Genomic DNA, 17,450 nt, shown 5'->3' with positions numbered 1-17,450 from the left:
TTCTTTGTAAGGACAGGACAGTGTTAAGTTGTGTTCTTTCATCTGTCTATCTTTCTGTCTATCTATGTCATTCTCTTGTTTCACCAGACAAAGGACATTTGGGTTGATTTCATATCTTGGCTATTATGGATAATCATGGAACAAACATGGGAGGATAGATCAGTCTTTATTTCCTCAGGGTGTATGCCCAGGGGTGGAGTTACTAGATAATATCATATGTCTATTTTTAACTTTTTGAGACAGCTTTTTTTTCCATAATGGCTGAACCGATTTACATACCCATCTATATACTATTACTCAACTCTTGTCTTTTGATAATATTCAAGGATTCAGTTTATTTCAAGAAAATTACAAATAATCAAGATATTAACAAGAGAAATGTAGGCAGAGTGGTCTAAAACCTCCACTTGAAGATAATAATAGCATCTTCTGAAATGTAATGGAAGTGAAAATAAAATTACATCTTTTTATCTCCCTACTGAGGACTGAACTAGGGGTCCTAATGCATGAGTAGTGAGCACTCTACAACCAAGCTATAGCCACACCCCAATACTTTTTATTGTGAAACAGGTTAAGCTGTTTCTCATTGCCCATGATGGTCTTGAATTTTGATGTAAATCAAGCATGCCTATTACTCCTGTTTCAGTCTGCAGAGAAGCTGAGGTCATAGGCCTGGCTTCCTTCTGTTTTTTAAAGAACATCAGTACCATTTTAAATATAAAAATACATAATAAACTTAAAATCATGGGCACTACATAAAATTACTTAAAGAAAATGCATCTGAAGCCTGTTACATTTTAACAGAGCATCTTATTTTTCAAGCATAGGGGATTGGACTGAGGAATATACACCAATCTTGGCAAGTAATCTGCCACTGAGCTATGTGCCCAGGCCTATTTCATGTTTTGTTTTGAGATAGAGTCTGGCTAAACTACACAAGTTGGCCATGAACTTGCTCTATTGATTTGGTTGGCCTCAAACATGCAAAATGCCTCAGAGTCCCAAGTAGTTGGGATTCCAGGCCTGTGCCATCAGGTCAGGCACATAGTTTTTAATGTTTTCATTTACATTTGTTCTCAATACACATGCATGTAAACACATACCTATAATCTCTATAAACTAGCTAATGAGAGAAGTGATCCTACAAGTCAGAATGGGCACCCAGTCCATACTGAATGAGTAAGTGGGTAGATAAGATTAGGATCTGCTCTGCATTCATGAAATAGCACCATGGGATATCCTTTCATATGTGTTCTGTGAGCATCATCTTCCATGTTGAGGTTCCTCAGTGGCAACGTTTCAAAGCACACACCCTGCTCTGCTCATTTCTCAACCCCAAGGACAGGGCTGTTTGTCCAGTAAGGTTGTCAGTGTGAGCTGAGCTGTGGCTGCTAATACACACTAGATGTTTAGTGAAGACAAGGACAGAAATCCCTTCAAGTAGGTTTATGCTTTCACCTACTCATGGTCATACTACTTTCTTACAAATCAGCTATTTATAAAGTTCAATTAATCTATAATTACACCAATATATTCCTGTCTCTTCAAGTCTTAGAGGATACATAAAAATCAGGTACATCAACTCAATGTTGAGACCAAGAATCAAATCCAGCATTTGGTAATGTTTCCCAGAATTGTGTGACAATGTTTAACAATCTTAAACATTTTTGCTAACTAAAGAAATTTGTTTAGTCAATGTGGTTGACTAAACAAAACAAAACATTGCATATTCTGTGATTTTATTTATGAGTATAGTCGAGAATAAAAAAAACCACACACAAAGAAAGTAGTCTCATGGGCCCAGAACCATGGTACAGAGAGATAGGGATTGATTGCCAGTGGACACAGATCTCTCCATAGGATGGTCAGAAGAGAGAATTGGGAAGACTATCAAATCTTTAAAGTGCTGTGGGAGTGTCAGCTGGGACTTCTTTGTCAAAGAGCCGTTGGGGAAACATGGAAAACATTCCTGCTTCAGTTCTAGTAACTCAAACTCTACAAGCTTGTTCTTACAAATAAGAAACTTCAAATATGTTTGTACAATGATGCATCTTTGACACTATGTTTAGTTACAAGAATGCTGAATTTATTGACCCAAGGGCTTTGACTGAACATGGAGTGGTAACTTTTCCATTAAAACTTAATGAGTACATTAGTAAAATGTTTTAGAGGACTACCTACTTACATATGATACTGCTTTATGTTAATAAACCAGGTTATAATCATTGCATTTCTATGATGTCCTGAGAGTCCACACCTACAAAAACAAGTGCATAGCAGCAGCAAATGTCTTCTTAATACCTTGGAAGCTGTTTTCTGCCATCTTGCAGGAGGGGAGCTAGACCACACCTTGTGTTTAAGTGAGAAGACAATGTTGATGTAAATTTACAATCACTAAAGCCCTGAAATTCATGTTCTGCATGAATTTTGGAAATAGTTGTCAGGAAATACCAACGGATTCCTCTTGTTCTGTTCATGGTCACTCTTATCTGGGTCCAGGCACTGTGTAAAGGTTTTTTCTTAAGAGCAGCAATGTTGACATTGTCGGCTGCATGGTTTGGAGGGTTGTCTGCTTGTTGGTCTGTTTGTTTGTTTGTTTTATGGCAGGAGGTCTCAGTGTTTGGGAATGGTCCCATGTGTGTTCAAGCCTGTTTAACAGCTTCCCTGTCCTTTATCCTGTTCTCCAATATGACAGCAAAAATTGTCCTCAGATATCACAACGCATATCCCCCTGGAAGACAAGTTGCCTTTGGTTGGTAATTCCTGGGTAAACAGAATGGTTCCCTATAGGAAGGGAATTCTGAGTAACAACTGAATTTACCTGTAATGGAGTTCTGCTTGCTTTCTCTTGTCTGCCCATGTTTAATGTGGAGCTGAAATTACAAATAGAAAACCATTCCCTAACTTAGTTTGTAATTTCTGTATCAGTTACAGAATGATAGTATTTTGTCTGCATTTCTGCTCTGATGCTAGTTGTTGTGTACTCTGTGTAGAACGCTCAGCTATCACGGGAACCTGTGATCATGATGGCTTGCATATCATCAAAGGTCACAACCTCTCTTCCACTCCTCTCGTGACCATATGTGGTTCTGAAACCTTGCGTCCCCTCACCGTGGATGGCCCAGTGTTGCTCAACTTCTACTCTGATGCATACACCACAGACTTTGGGTTCAAGATTTCCTACAGAGCCATCAGTGAGTAACTGTGCTGCTGTCCTTTGGAATTTCCTTGTCTTGTGTCACTCACATATGTAATTTTGGTTATTATTCATCATATGTCACCAGCTTGAAGGTTCAAAAACATTAAGGCTAAAAGTGGTTATTTAGGCACATGGTACAAAAGTAAGTTATTTAAAAAGAAATAAACAAGCAGTTGGAGGCTGTAGAGACGCCTCTGTGGCTAGAAGCACTCACTGCTCTTTCAGGGGACCTAGGTTTGGTTCCCACCACTCATATGGCAGCTTAAATGCCCTTTCATTCATCTGCGAGTATTATATGCATGTAATCCACATGCAGATGAGCAGATTTATACATATATACATAAACTTTAAAATATATTTTTTAAAAATAAAATGAAAATTGACATTTTCCCCCTAAAATTTTGCTGAAATTACCCTCTGAACATAAAACAGCAAATTGCGATTGATTTTGTGAGAGAATCTTATCCTACATGGCCACTTCAGTGAAACAGGCATGCAGAACCATTCCTCAGTTCGTTCTGTCTTTGCTTAACCACAAAAATGGCTAACGGTGGGAATAAAGTAGTTTCTCTTCAAATAAAATACTTTTTTGGTCTATAGAGAATGCAAACATGTATTTATGCATGAAAAGAGTCTCATGATTTGTTCTTAGTAGCTGGTATCTGGTTCCTGACCCTTAGTAACTAAAAAGTATGATTCTCTGATGCTTTTTATGCAAGATTGCATCAACAGAATAAAACGCATCTTCTCTCGTGCTCTTGGATGAAGACGAAGAGGATTTGTTTTATTCTTTTAGTTAATTAAATAACTAATTGAATAATTTGGATAATTAAGCCCTTGATGTATATTCTGCTCTTTTACCCCTTAGTTTCCTAAAGTATAATGAACATGGTTCAATCCCCCTTTAAGTCTTATTTTAAGAATATTGTTGCTACTGGCTTTGAATATTGGCAGTGTGTGGAGATGGAAGTTGTTTGGGCACTGATAAACTTTTAGGGATCGTGTAATTAACCTCAAGTAAGATAGAGCAGGCTTTGGAAGCTGACATTTAATTCATGAGCTGTATCCCAGGGGTCTGAATGCATAAAGACTTTTGGCACAGAAAAGTTATTGCCCAGTAAATGGGCAGAGTTGAGGCAAAACCAAATAAACAAAAGCCTTAAATAACAGCCACAAATTTTTTCTAATCTTGGAGATATGTTAGTGGAGTGTGTTCATTGGTAACCATAGAAACATAATCAAAATATACAAGCTTCCTATAATTTTAGAATCATAAAACAAATAAACATGCTCATAAGAAAACCAGCACTAGGTGGGAATATCTGATCCTTCCTAGATGAAATCTATGTAAAAACAAAACCTTAATAGTCATAATGAAACATTATTATATTTCATAGTGATTATATTGTTGACTACAGGGTATAGCAAAGGGCTGGTAATGGCTGGAGTTAGAGCAGAGAGTGGGCCAAAGATCCTCATGCTCATTGAAGACAAATAACACAAATTTGTCTAAGTATAAACTTTACTAATCTCATAACTAAATACACATCTGTAGAGCCGAGAGCAAGGTATGTAGTCACAGAAGTAACTGTGACTGACTGTAACTGACTTCTCATGCCTTCCCTGTGGATCCCTACCAGAGAGGACTGAATCCGTGCTGGTTCACATTTCTGCATTGCAGTCTCCCCTGTGAACAGAACACAAGTAAGGTTCTGCCTGCTGTCTTTGAGCATCCAGTTGCCATGCCATCTCTCTGTCAACTTGTCTTTTAGAGTGAAGGGACAGACACATCCCAACACATGAAGTCTTACTTCTTGTTGCTCTCACATTGTTTGTCTTGGATTTATTATCTTCCAAAATGTGCCTTAAAATATTCTGCTACCTTTCTCTTCCCTGGAGAAGTCAAATTTACTTATAAACACAATAAAGGAGGTTTAGGTCATCTGAAGAACAGTCAATATGAATTCTGTTAGGAGACAGTAAACAATAGCTTAGACTATCCCCAAATGATTTGCCTATGTTGTGAGTAATAACCACCCTCTGCCATTGCCTTGTCTTCTGTCCCAGCCTGTGGTGGAATCTACAGTGCCTCCTTTGGAGTCCTTCAGAGTCCTTCCTTCTCATACACCAACTACCCCAACAATGTCTACTGTGTCTACAGCCTGCGTGTTAGAAGCAACAGAGTGATACTACTTCGGTACGTGATTAAAACAAAGGGTCTACTTAAAATCCCTTCAGCTCTGTTCACAGGAAAGCTACCTTACTGAACAGAGACTATGAGTTCTCATAGTGGCTTATCTGAAATCTAGAGAAAGGCACAGGGGGTCCCACGCGGCAGTAAAGCCTCCACCCTCCACCCAGTCCAGGAGAGATTGAGGGGGAAATAGAAGCTTCACCAGTCGAAACATCCCTTGTAATTAGTTTCTCAACAGTTGTGAAGGAGCTTCTTACAATAGCTGTCAAGTTACAAGCCCTTCAAAATCAAAGATGATATAAAGGCTTAGGACAAACAGTTGCCATTTGTTAAACATTTACTGTGCGTGAGAAGAGTTGCTCAATGCTTTACTTGAATGTTTTATTGTACTGTTAAAACCGTCATGAGACACGTACATGTGTTCTTGTAAATGTGTCTCAAAAGGTCTCACATCTTCTCCAAGGTAACACCTATTTAAATGAAGAGTAAAAATCCAGATTCTCATTTACTGTCTCCCAAAGACAATGTACTAAATAACTTTTACCACCTCTTGTCTCCTGAAGATAAACTTAATCCCATAAAGTTTATTTTTATTTGTTAATCAAAGTAACTCTAAATTGTTGCTTTATGTGATATTGTCTTGATTAGGGTTTCTATTGCTGTAAAGAGATACCATGACCAAGGCAACTCTTGTAAAGGACAGCATTTAATTGGTGCTGGCTTACAGGTTCTGAGGTTCAGTCTATTTTCATCATGCTGGGAAGCATGGCAGTGTCCAGACAGACATGGTGCTGGAGAAGGAGCTGAGAGTTCTACATCTTGATCAAAAGGCAGCCAGGAGAAGACTAACTCACAGGCAGCTAAGAGGAGGGTCTCATTGCCCACCCCAACACTGACACCCTTCCTCCAACAAGACCACCCATACTCCAACAAGGCCACATCTCCTAATTGTGCCACGTCCTGTGCCAAACACATTCAAACCTCCACAGAGACGTCACTTGTAAATTAACTTCCTGATTCTACATATTCCAAGCAAGACTGATAAAGAAAGTGTAGCCCAGATTACCCAGAAGTATAAAATGCTAGTTTTCTTTCTCCTAAAATGGTTTATTTCCATCTCTTCAATCTCAATGATACCTGAAACTTTCAGCATGTGATATGAAATCTGAGGATAGTTGATGAGAATACAGAATTTTCTACCCAGAAGCTTGACAAGGTGGGACAATACTTACTTATTCCCCTATTTGTGAGTGATGGTTTATGAACTCTGAGGCTTACTTTCAGCGTTTGTGTGGCCATTTTAGAAGAAGGAGACAAGAGACTTGAAGAACCACAACCAAGCTATATGAAACTAGAATTTCTTCCACTTGTCTTAATATTTTCCCTATAAAGAATAAAACAACACTGTCACTTATCATACAACACAAGAAAAAAAGGAAGAATATATTTTAGGTGACACTGAAAGTATCTAGCATGCTATTGAGGTGATAACATAGACCAACTTGTCAAACTTTTTTTTAGGAGCTATAGGCAGGTAATGGTAAGATAGGCAGAAAGGGGTCAGGTTTCTTGAAGGTGCAGTTGCCCTTGTTAAAATGCTAGCCTCCACCCGCTCTAAATGTGGTAGAGCACATCAAAACAGGACATGGAGGTAATAGCGTGACTTGATGGAAACAGGAAGGGGTTCCGCAGGAGAGAGGTGAGTGAGAGACAATAATGGGGATCAATGAGGATCAAGAATATGATCAAAGTATATTATATAGATATGGAATTGCGATATCTAAAAATTGATCTCTATTAAACATAGGCCCAGATTATCTTGAAGCATAGAACTGTATCTTATTCATTTTTATATCCCCAGTTCCTACCCCAGTTATTAGTTATAATAGCTACCAAGCAAATACTAGCTTCAGTCCATCAGTAATGTCTTATTTACAAGATTCTTTTCCAAGAGAAGCTTGAGTACTGTGTTGTCAGGTTTTTGCTATTTTTCTTTATTGTGACTAGAACTACAGGTATCATTTAATGGGCACAAAATAAGACATAAGTAATAACCAGGTACCCTTTACAGTTTTAGTGATTTTGAGGTGGCTCCCTCCAACCTTTGTTCACATGACTACCTGGAGGTTTTTGATGGTCCCAGCATTGGAAATCGATCTCTTGGACAGTTCTGTGGTTCCACGCTTCCACAAGATATTAAGAGCACCAATAACAGCCTGACTTTGCTGTTCAAAACAGATTCTTCTCAAACAGCAAGAGGTTGGAAAATATCTTTCCGAGAGACTATAGGTGAGTATATGAGATATGAAAGTCTTTTTCTTATGACTTCTTTCTTTAAAATTCCCCTTGTCCCCACCTAAACATAGTTGATTTTCCTATAAACATATAGGAGGCCCAAACAGAAGGCCTCACTGGCTATGGTCCATTTATTCTTACGTAAAGAGTCTTCGGAATTCTAAGCATTGACCTTGTGACTGTAAGAAAAGGAGTGCTTCAAGAACCCAACACCTAGGAAAAGAACTTAGCTCAGAAGTTTTGATAGGATATGGCCTAAGCTCTAAGTGCCACAGTGGGAATGCAGGTAGAGAAAGTACCAAAGACCCCAAAGGTCTTTAGAAGGCAAAATGCCTCAGAGATGTAGCATCTGAAGCTTGATGGTACACTACTAGGGATGTAAGCTGGGGATGGGGTCGTCCACACAAGTTGTTGAATGGTGATACCTTAGTCTATATTTTTCAGAAAGAATATTATATTTAGTTTGCCATATTTGTAGTGGGCAGGCCTGCCAGACACTTCAGTGGAGATATCTAGGAGAGAGTTGAAAAGGCATTTGGCCTGGAAATGGTGGTCTCAGAGTCATGTGAGATGGCAGGGATGGCTAAGTGTGAGAATAGACTGGAAACAAGAGCCATGCTCATGGCCACTGCACAGGAAAGATAATTATCTACCTAAGATTAGTACAGAAACACTCGTCATTTAAAATAAAAGGCACTTAATCAGTTCTCTGTTTGCACTAATTGCTTCAATCATATAATTTCTATTTGACTCTGCAAAGTGTTTTGACTTTTTCTTGAATATTGATGTGCTTAATGTTCTGAGATTTAATGGATCCTTAAACAAACCCCATACTCTGAGAAGATGCAGAAAGGATCTGAGGAATTTCCCACAATAAATCATCTGGGCTCTTTTTCCAGGCCTCACTCTGCCCATTCACCTTCATCTCTGTGACCTGAAAACAAAGAGCACTTCAAACATCATTTTGTTTTCTGTGTTATGCTTTCCTGAATTTATTTTAAAGCTTTATTTTATTTATCTATGTATGCATGTGTCTGTATGAGTAAATATGCACATGTGCATGCAGATGCCCATGGAGGCCAGAAGAAGGTGCTTGGAGCTTTGGAGCTGTAGTTATGGATATCTGTGAGCTGGACCGTGTCAGTGCTGGGATCCAAATTCTGCTTCTTGGGTTCTTATAGCTGAGCAGCAAGAGATTTTGACTGCTGAGCCTTCTCTCCAGCCTGCCTTAAACACCTCTGAAAGGGAGTTATCAGGCAAACATTGGTGTTTTATAAGCTCCTCATAAATTGTAGACATCATGACAGTTGTACCAGAAAGACCCTTTGCCACCTACCTTTCTTAGCTGTCATTACAATAACTTTAAAGCAGACTCATAGGACACAAAATGAACCCTCACTAGAACAGTGTAGGTGAAGCACCATGTAAAACAAAGAAGGCTATTTTAAAAGGAAAACTTCAGTTTTGCCCAGAGGCTCCCTCGTGTTGGGCTACCATTGTACTTCTTATGAGGAGTTTTGCCAATTTTCCATCTGTATAAATGTCACTGGCCACTCAAAGACACTCAAAAAATAATATAAATGATTACTTGTGTTTCAGGGTGAGAGTTCAGGTATTATAATTTTTAATTGGGTTTCATGAAGATTTTTTAGCCCAAACAACAAAGTGTCAGGGCCAGTCTAAGTAGCTTTTAGCTTTGCTTGCTGTTTCATGTGGTAAGCAAAAGAAGAAGTAATAGATGTTCTATTACTACTTCTACTAATAGTAGTTCTAGGGACTCTGGAATCATTCAGTACAGACATGAGAAAAATAAATAAATAATAAAAAAACAAAAGGTCAGACTTTGCTAAGAACATACACCTTCCTTTCTCATCTCATCCATTTAAGTCACCTCACCTTTTCTATTAGAAGACATCTACTCTGTGGACCAGACTGACTACTCATTTCCAAGAGTATCAATCTTTCTGGAGAACAATATCTTTCCTAAGCAAATAATAAATGCAAAGAGGAGACCATTGCAATCCTTAATGTTTCTGTCTAGTTTTATGTGAACTAGATTTCCCTTTAAAGCTGTTTCAGTTATACAGTTGGCAATAATTTATAAACATCTGCTTTAAGTTTTCAAAGGTCAGTGATTTACATAACAGTGTAGCATCTCCTGGAGCATTTGCTACATTTGTATTTCGTATTGGTAGAGAGAAGTCCAGGGAAATATCCATAGTGGATAATTAGTAACTAGATGATGAAGTGAGTCTTCCTTTTGTTTGGAATTTCTGTTCAGTGTGAGAATAAGTGAGAGCAAAGCCAGCACCCAAGAGCTAGAATCTATCTAAGACATAAAATTTTCTTGTATTTCCATTAATGTCAACACAACATGAATGACTGATCCTGAAAGAAGAGAAGTTAAAAATGATTATAGTGAGCTTCCAGGATCCATGAAACTGAAAATATCTAAGAAGATAGAACTTTTTTCTTAATTGAGTGAATGTACATCCTTTTCCACAAATGGAGAAGACCACTGGTGGCTTGGATATACTGCCTGTTCTGTGGGTTTGGATGACATATGCCAGGCTGCCTGCTTCCTGCTGATCACAGCAAATATAGTGACAATGGAGGCCACTATCTGTCTTCCTTCACCTGGCTTATTAGTCATGTAGAGAATGAGTCAGGTGGCTTTAAGGTCAAACTCTGGGGCTGTGGTGAGAGGAAGGCATAAATACAGAAAACACATGTCTAGCATGGATAGAATGAATCACAGGTCAACAAAGGAAGGAATGTGGCCAAAGGGGAAGAACTGTGTGCCAGAATTCAGGTACCCAGGATACAGGTGATGTATCATGCTACTATCTGTGTTAGAGCTCTAGAAAAACCCTAACCTCTCTACATTTAATTTTTAACCTACTAATGGAGATAAGCTTGAAATTAGCACTGTCTACATTTTAAGAATCTGTTATAGGTAAAGTAGATCAGATCCTGAAGCATACCATGGCTATCCTAAAGTCTATTTTATAACTTAAATCAGAAGCTAAACTCTAATTAAATCCCAAGACCTTGCAGAGGCCTCAGACATAAATGTTACTCCATCACCAGTGGTTACTGAAAGAACTAAAGAGTAGTTGATTAAAGTATGTCTACTTTGAAATTATATTTATATGTACCTTATATATTATACCTATATTCAGTTTATTCTAAAATTGATTCACAATTCATAGAGTTAAACTGTTGTTACATAGAAGAGAATGGAATTCCTTTCATTCACTTCTGGAGATACTGGATTTGACTCAATAGTGGACACATGAGGTTGGTCTCTGGACCTGTTATCATACTCTGGGGAATCATTTCTCAAATGTGCTAACAAGTACAAACAGTGGGAGTAGTGGAAGGTAAGCAATGGGATAAAAATAGCTAACCTCTAAAGGGGGATACGAAAGGCAAAGGTTGCAGAGAGCCTGGGGTACCAGGGGCAAAAAAAAAAATCTGGTCTCCACAAATGGAGAAGACTCTCACACACCCCCTTGAGAATTCTGCTTCTAGTTATATTTAGCTTTCCCAGTTGTGGTGTCAAGTTTAAACTAAGAAGCATTCCAAAATTGTGTAGCTCAACGATAAAAGAATGCACTTTCAAACATTCACTGATATTAAGAATATGTGTATGTGTCTTTAGGTGCCTCTGAGCAGCTGGACAAGGGCTGCCAACTGCCCTGACTTAGAGAAGCACAAATGTAGTCACAGGGCTGGGTTATCAATTGAATGTTTTGATAAATCACTAGTCATGTAGCTTCCGGGAAACTGATGATGGGGGTATGACTTGAAAGCAACCAGGGGGTGCTATTTGTCTGTTCTCTTAATGTCATTTGCTTCCTTTTATGAAGTCTGAGAATGAGATGAGCCGAAACCATAAACCCATTTAAAGAAAACTAGACCAAGCTCATTTCCATCCTTTGCAAGCCTCTAGCTTTTACTGTTGATTAGCTATCCTCTGTAGAGAAAGCTCAACATTCACAAGGTTATCTACAGGCTATTCTTTGGGGATTCAGGGTAAAGAGTATTTGCCTAGTTTAGAATGTGTGAATGCAATAAAGAACCCAGATAGTTCACAGTTCATCAGAACCTTACAGAATCATACAGGAGACAGGAGTTAAATTTTGGGTCAGCAAGAAAAAGAGAAATGTTTTAATAAGCATATTCTAGTATCATCCATAAGCAAGCACACAGTTTTCCTACCCCTGAATGGCTACACTTGCCCTGAGTCTGGTAGGGTAGGATTGTTTGTCCTTTAGCAAATAACCAAATGCTTTTTTAGAGACCAAGCTATGTGATGAAATTAATGGTCAGATAAGGTAATACCATGAAAAGCATTCAAGATTGAAAGAGCTAAGAAGCAGTGATTGGGCATGCCTGAAGCCACACCCTCTGTAAAATGCAGCTCAGCATGGTCTCCAATAACTGGATGTTCAGGCTAAGTTATTATAACCACAAATTTCCTGTAATCATCCTTTTCCCCACATTGGATTGGTTTTGATATAGTGTTCTCAGGAACATAAAAACAAAATAGAATCAACAATAAAATTTAAACTGTCTTTAGTTATCAATGAATCATTCAGAAATATTGAAAGTTCTATGGGATTGGTTTTCTCTTTGACCTAACTTGAGAGGAGTCTGCTCACTTGGTCTGGTAGCTTCATATTCTGTCTACTCACAAGAAATGCCACAAAAGCACAGAGCATAATGAGAACCTGTCACCAACCACCTCCTTCCCTAGACTATTTCATCCGGTCTTCAGGACTACCTCATGGGACAGGAATTAACACATGTCACAATGGAGGAAATGAGAAGTACTTAGAGAGTAAGCAATCTGTGGTGAAAGCAAGCATTGAACTAGGTTTGTCCATCTCCTAAACCCACACGTTCCTAATTGGCCTATGCTTCCTCTAGGGCAATTGATAGAAATAGCCAAGGCTAAAGACAGGACACCACGTTCACCTCCATTCTGGTTCTTCTCTCTCCTTCCCTCCTCAACCTTTCTTATCTCTCTCTGCCTCCCTTTTCCCACCCAATCACAGGCCTGTCACTGCCCTAATGTGATTGGATAGAGAAAATCCTGCAACATCTGATTTTTATAAGTTCCATTTTTATATCACCATCTGCTTTAAGACATGCAAGTAACACATGACTACTAACTTGCTCTCTTTAAACAGAATGTTTTCCACTTTTTAAATTCCTGCTTCTGTAATTGTCAATATTCAGTAAAATTATATCCCTTTAAATAGGGGGTATGCTCATTAATGTGTCCTAAATTCTTCAAATTAATGGATGTGCTCTACCTGCTGATATACTATACTATCAGTACACAGTATATCCTGATGATATACTGAATACTCCAAGATCCAAACTCCTTAAGTTATTAGACCTATCATCACTTGTTGTTGCACTCTGAGACTGCCCATTAAGCAAAATAGTCACTATTTTGGCTCTTTTTTTTTTTTTTTTTTTTTTTTTTTTTTTTTTTTTTTGGCTTTTTGAGACAGGGTTTCTCTGTGCAGCCCTGGCTATCCTGGAACTCACTCTGTAGACCAGGCTGGCCTCAAACTCAGAAATCCACCTGCTTCTGCCTCCCAAGTGCTGGGATTAAAGGTATGCGCTACCATCGCCTGACTGTTTTGGATCTTTTGTTGAAAATTTGACTACTGTTCTGCTAAAATATGCAGTCAAATAGGGCATGAAAGGTAGAAAAATTGGCATTGAAAAAAGGCTAACATTGCTAAAAAGGCATTTTGCTAATATGTGCATACATGTGCGTATATACGTGTTTTTATGATAAGCAACAACTTTATGATCAAAATTTAATTATAAAAGTATTTAATTATAAAAAATATCTTCCTAACCCTTTACTAGAAGGGAAAGATCTATCTAATCACTATTTGTGTTCTATGTATTCCTTCTGTATTTTTTATAATATTTCCTAGCTAATTACTATGTGGGCAGTGATTTTAAGAATGCAAAAGTGAGTTTAGCAAAGTCCTATGCTTGACAAACTGTAAATCAGAAGTCAACAGCTCCTTGTAAATTTAGTATAACTCTCTTTTACTATGAAAATGCAGTCCTGTATCTCAGTGTAAGCCTTGGAGTATCAGACCCAGTTTCTAATCTTAACAAGTTTGGCTTGGGCAATATGCATAGCTATGCTGTCTTGCTCTTCTAATGTATAAAATGGGCACACTCATCTTTATATAGGTTTGTAGTGTTCATTAAACTAGGCAATTCTCTGTATTTATTTGACAACTGAGTACAGCTCTAACTAGCTATGTCTTGGGAGGTTGACAGAAACATACTGGGATCCATACTTTCTATGAAGAATAACAACCATGCACAGTTACTGTGTCCTCCTGAGATTAATTCATATTGTTATGCAATAATTTCTGAAAATGCTTTATCTATAATTTCCATTTTTCTTGATTTAGAAATATATATATATATATATATATATATATATATATATATATATATATATTCAGCTTTTGACTGACTGGATTCTTGGGTCTGAGAACTATCGTACATCTTCAGCTTTTGACTGACTGGATTCTTGGGTCTGAGAGTGTATCTGTAGATTCCCTGGAATTTTTCTATAAGGAGAACGAAGGCATCTGCAAACAGTGACACCTGAAGTACTTCCTTTCCAGGCTTTAGTCCCTTTGAGTATTAATGGCGAAGACTTTAATAGTGTTGACTAAGGGTAGGAAGAACAACATCATGTCTTGTCCTCATCTTGGAAGGCTGCTTAACTGTTTACTTAGCTTTACTACCAGAGACTCACAAGATGGCTAGCTTATCAATACCCAGCACCCAGGTAAAAGCCAAGCACAGAGGTGTGCACCCAGAATCTCAGTGCTGGGAATAAGCCAGAAGGATTCACAGTGTTGCTGGTCAGGCTAGCCAAATTAGCAAGCTCCAGATTCAGTGAGAGGCTCTCTTTCAAAATATAATATGAAGAACCATTGAAAAAGACACTGGATATAAGCCTCTTGCCTTCCCAGGCATGAACACACACACACACACACACACACACACACACACACACACACACACACACATGCATGCACCTTTTTAAAAAGTTTACTAATAGCTCTAAGCTCTACAGGTATTCTTTATCAAACTGAGAAGTTTCCCATCGAATCCTAGTTTTCTGTGAGGCTTTATCCTGAGGTTGTGCAGTATTCTACGAAATCCTTTTATAGAAATAGAGACAGCAAATTCATCAGAAACCATGTTGGATCCTTAAGCTAATTCACAACTCTGGAGCAGTTGGCACAACAGCTGTGAAAGTCCCAGTGAGGTTTACTCCAAATAAGGATGTTCAAGCTCAAGCTCCGTGTGTCTGAAGAGAAGCCACCATGGCATGCTCTGTCTGGCTAGGGCACTGCTTTTAGAAGCATCTGTGTTACACTTCCAGTGCATTTTGTCTGCCGCCCCCAGCCACAGATGTTCCTGAAAGACAGGATTATACTAAAGTCAGGGTGATCATCATCTCAAGAGCAGCTGCTCACTAACCTCCAGAAACAGACACCATCCCAAAGACCTCAAGAAGGTGCCGTCAGTCCCCAAAATAACTTCTTAATAAGCTGACTCCCTCCACTAAAGCCTCTAAGATGTGTGTCCCAGATATGGCAGCTACTTCTTCCCTTATCAGATTAATGGTGCCTTCAGTTTCACTCTGAAGTTTAATCGTTCAGGATCCAATTCTGACTCAATTAAGTAGTTCTGGCTAGAATCTTTGCTGAATATGAGTTTGTATCTCCAGCAACTCTCCCAGCTCCTGCACTACACCCCTGTGCAAACAGGTTTTTTTTCTCCCAACTAAAGAAATAGCTCCTGGTAGTTAAATACAGAAGGATGCTATAGTGGTATTTATTCTTGGGTACAAGGTATATCATCAAAATGGTTCTGGTAGAGTCTGACTGGAGAGAAAGGTGCTGGTCGCTAAGCATTTTCTAAATGGTAAAAAAAATATACAGTAACAGGAAAGATGATCAACCTGTGATGTTGAAGCAGAATGATGTTAGGATGTCTTTACCAGAAGGGAAGGAACTTGGAGTTAGCAATGCAGAAAACACAGATATGTTAATACACAGAACTCTTTCCTAGTCATAGGTCCTATTATGACCTGTGGGCACAGCGATGTGGCCTTAACACTTTGTGGCATTGCTTCCTTATTCTGTTAACATTACTGTTCACATCCTCCAGAGGCACACACGCCTACATTTCCATCTGCTTTAGGAGAATTGGAAGCACAGAGAAGATACACTGTCTAAATACCAAAATGGGATGTTTTCTACCACTATCATTTCCAGAACCCCATAAACCTCCATTCTGCCATGTGATATTGGTTAATATTAGGTGATATTGGCTTTCCATTTTCTTCTTTATTTTATGAATTGACTTCTTTACAATAGTTTGATAGCTCAGACAAATCCTCTCTCTCTCTCTCTCTCTCTCTCTCTCTCTCTCTCTCTCTCTCTCTCTCTCTCTCTCTCTCTCTCTCTGTCTCTCTCTCGTTTTTAGAGACAGGTTATCTCTGGCCGTCCTGAAGCTAGCTCTGTAGACCAGGCTGGCCTTGAACTCAGAGATCCGCCTGCCTCTTCTGGATTTAAAGGCATGTGCCACCACTGCCTGTCTTTCATTCTTTTTTCCTGGATGTATCTGCTCTGGAAGGAGCTCCTAAAATGTTAGTAAAATAATTGTTTTCTTTTAAATTGATTTATTGTTATTAGAGGGCAGGTACATGTGTGGATGTGCATGTCACAGCATGCATGTGTGGAGGTCAGAGTACCACTCTGTGGTACTCTGCTCAAACACAGATACACACATGTACATCTAATTAAAAGAACACTTTAAACAATTTTAAGGAAAAAGAAAACAGTCAAGAAGGCAGAGTAATTTTTTCAGTTACCAACTATTAAAGAAGACAGCAGGACTCAACACCAGAACTCTCCCATTCTCTAGTTATCTCTTTCTCTCTCTGTCTGTCTTTCACTGTCTCTGTGTCTGTGTCTCTGTTTCTCTCTGTCTCTCTCTCTCTGTGGGGGGTACATATGTGCTGTAATGGTGATACTGTTTGGTGTCAGTAGCTTATAACAAAAGCATTTACATTTATCATTTATGAGCACTCCGTGTCACTAGCCTGCCTTCATGCCAAGCATATCTACCTTATGATGTTTATTAGTAGTGGTATTGCTACCACAGTATAGTAAGTGTGCGTAATGCCATTCACTGAGAGACAAGTCCCCGTTCTTTCCTTATTAGCTTGTTGGCAATAATTAACACACAAATAGTGATAAAATCTAGAAGTTAATTTTTTTAAAGCAACACTTCATTTCTTGAGGCTGATATATGAATGGAGTTAAGTTCCATTAACTTGCTAATCCAGATTGGATACTGTAGTGGTGGTCTCATCCCTGGCATCATCTCCCCTAGTCAGCTTTGCTTGTAAGATGTTATTACCAGTTCAAATGATACTGCTATTCCTGTAATCAAAAATGCTTTAAGAGGCTTTAGATGGCTTAAAAGTTAAGGATTTACTACTCTTCCAGAGTATTAAAGCTCACTCACAACACACACAGAGGTGGCTCACAATGCCTACATCTCCAGCTCTAAGAAATTTAACTATGCACGCTTCTGGCCTTGACAGGCACTCACATACATGTAGCAGTTGGACATGCATACAGTTAACAATAATAATAATAATAATAATAATAATAATAATAA

General features: G+C 38.6%; 1 protein-coding gene across 2 annotated transcripts in view; it reads left to right on the top strand.

Moving 5' to 3' along the window:
- Nucleotides 1–17,450, top strand: part of Cubn (cubilin) — a 219,199-nt gene that overhangs the window by 180,025 nt on the left and 21,724 nt on the right. For both annotated transcript variants that reach the window (XM_031369044.1, XM_031369045.1), the window contains exons 57-59: nt 2,994–3,194; nt 5,267–5,396; nt 7,465–7,682. In XM_031369044.1, the coding sequence (XP_031224904.1) occupies nt 2,994–3,194; nt 5,267–5,396; nt 7,465–7,682 (549 nt within the window). The remainder of the gene's footprint in view (nt 1–2,993; nt 3,195–5,266; nt 5,397–7,464; nt 7,683–17,450) is intronic.

The sequence above is a fragment of the Mastomys coucha genome, unplaced genomic scaffold (genome assembly GCF_008632895.1).
Source record: "Mastomys coucha isolate ucsf_1 unplaced genomic scaffold, UCSF_Mcou_1 pScaffold15, whole genome shotgun sequence".
Lineage (NCBI taxonomy): Eukaryota > Metazoa > Chordata > Mammalia > Rodentia > Muridae > Mastomys > Mastomys coucha.
This window is presented reverse-complemented; position numbering and strand designations above follow the sequence as displayed.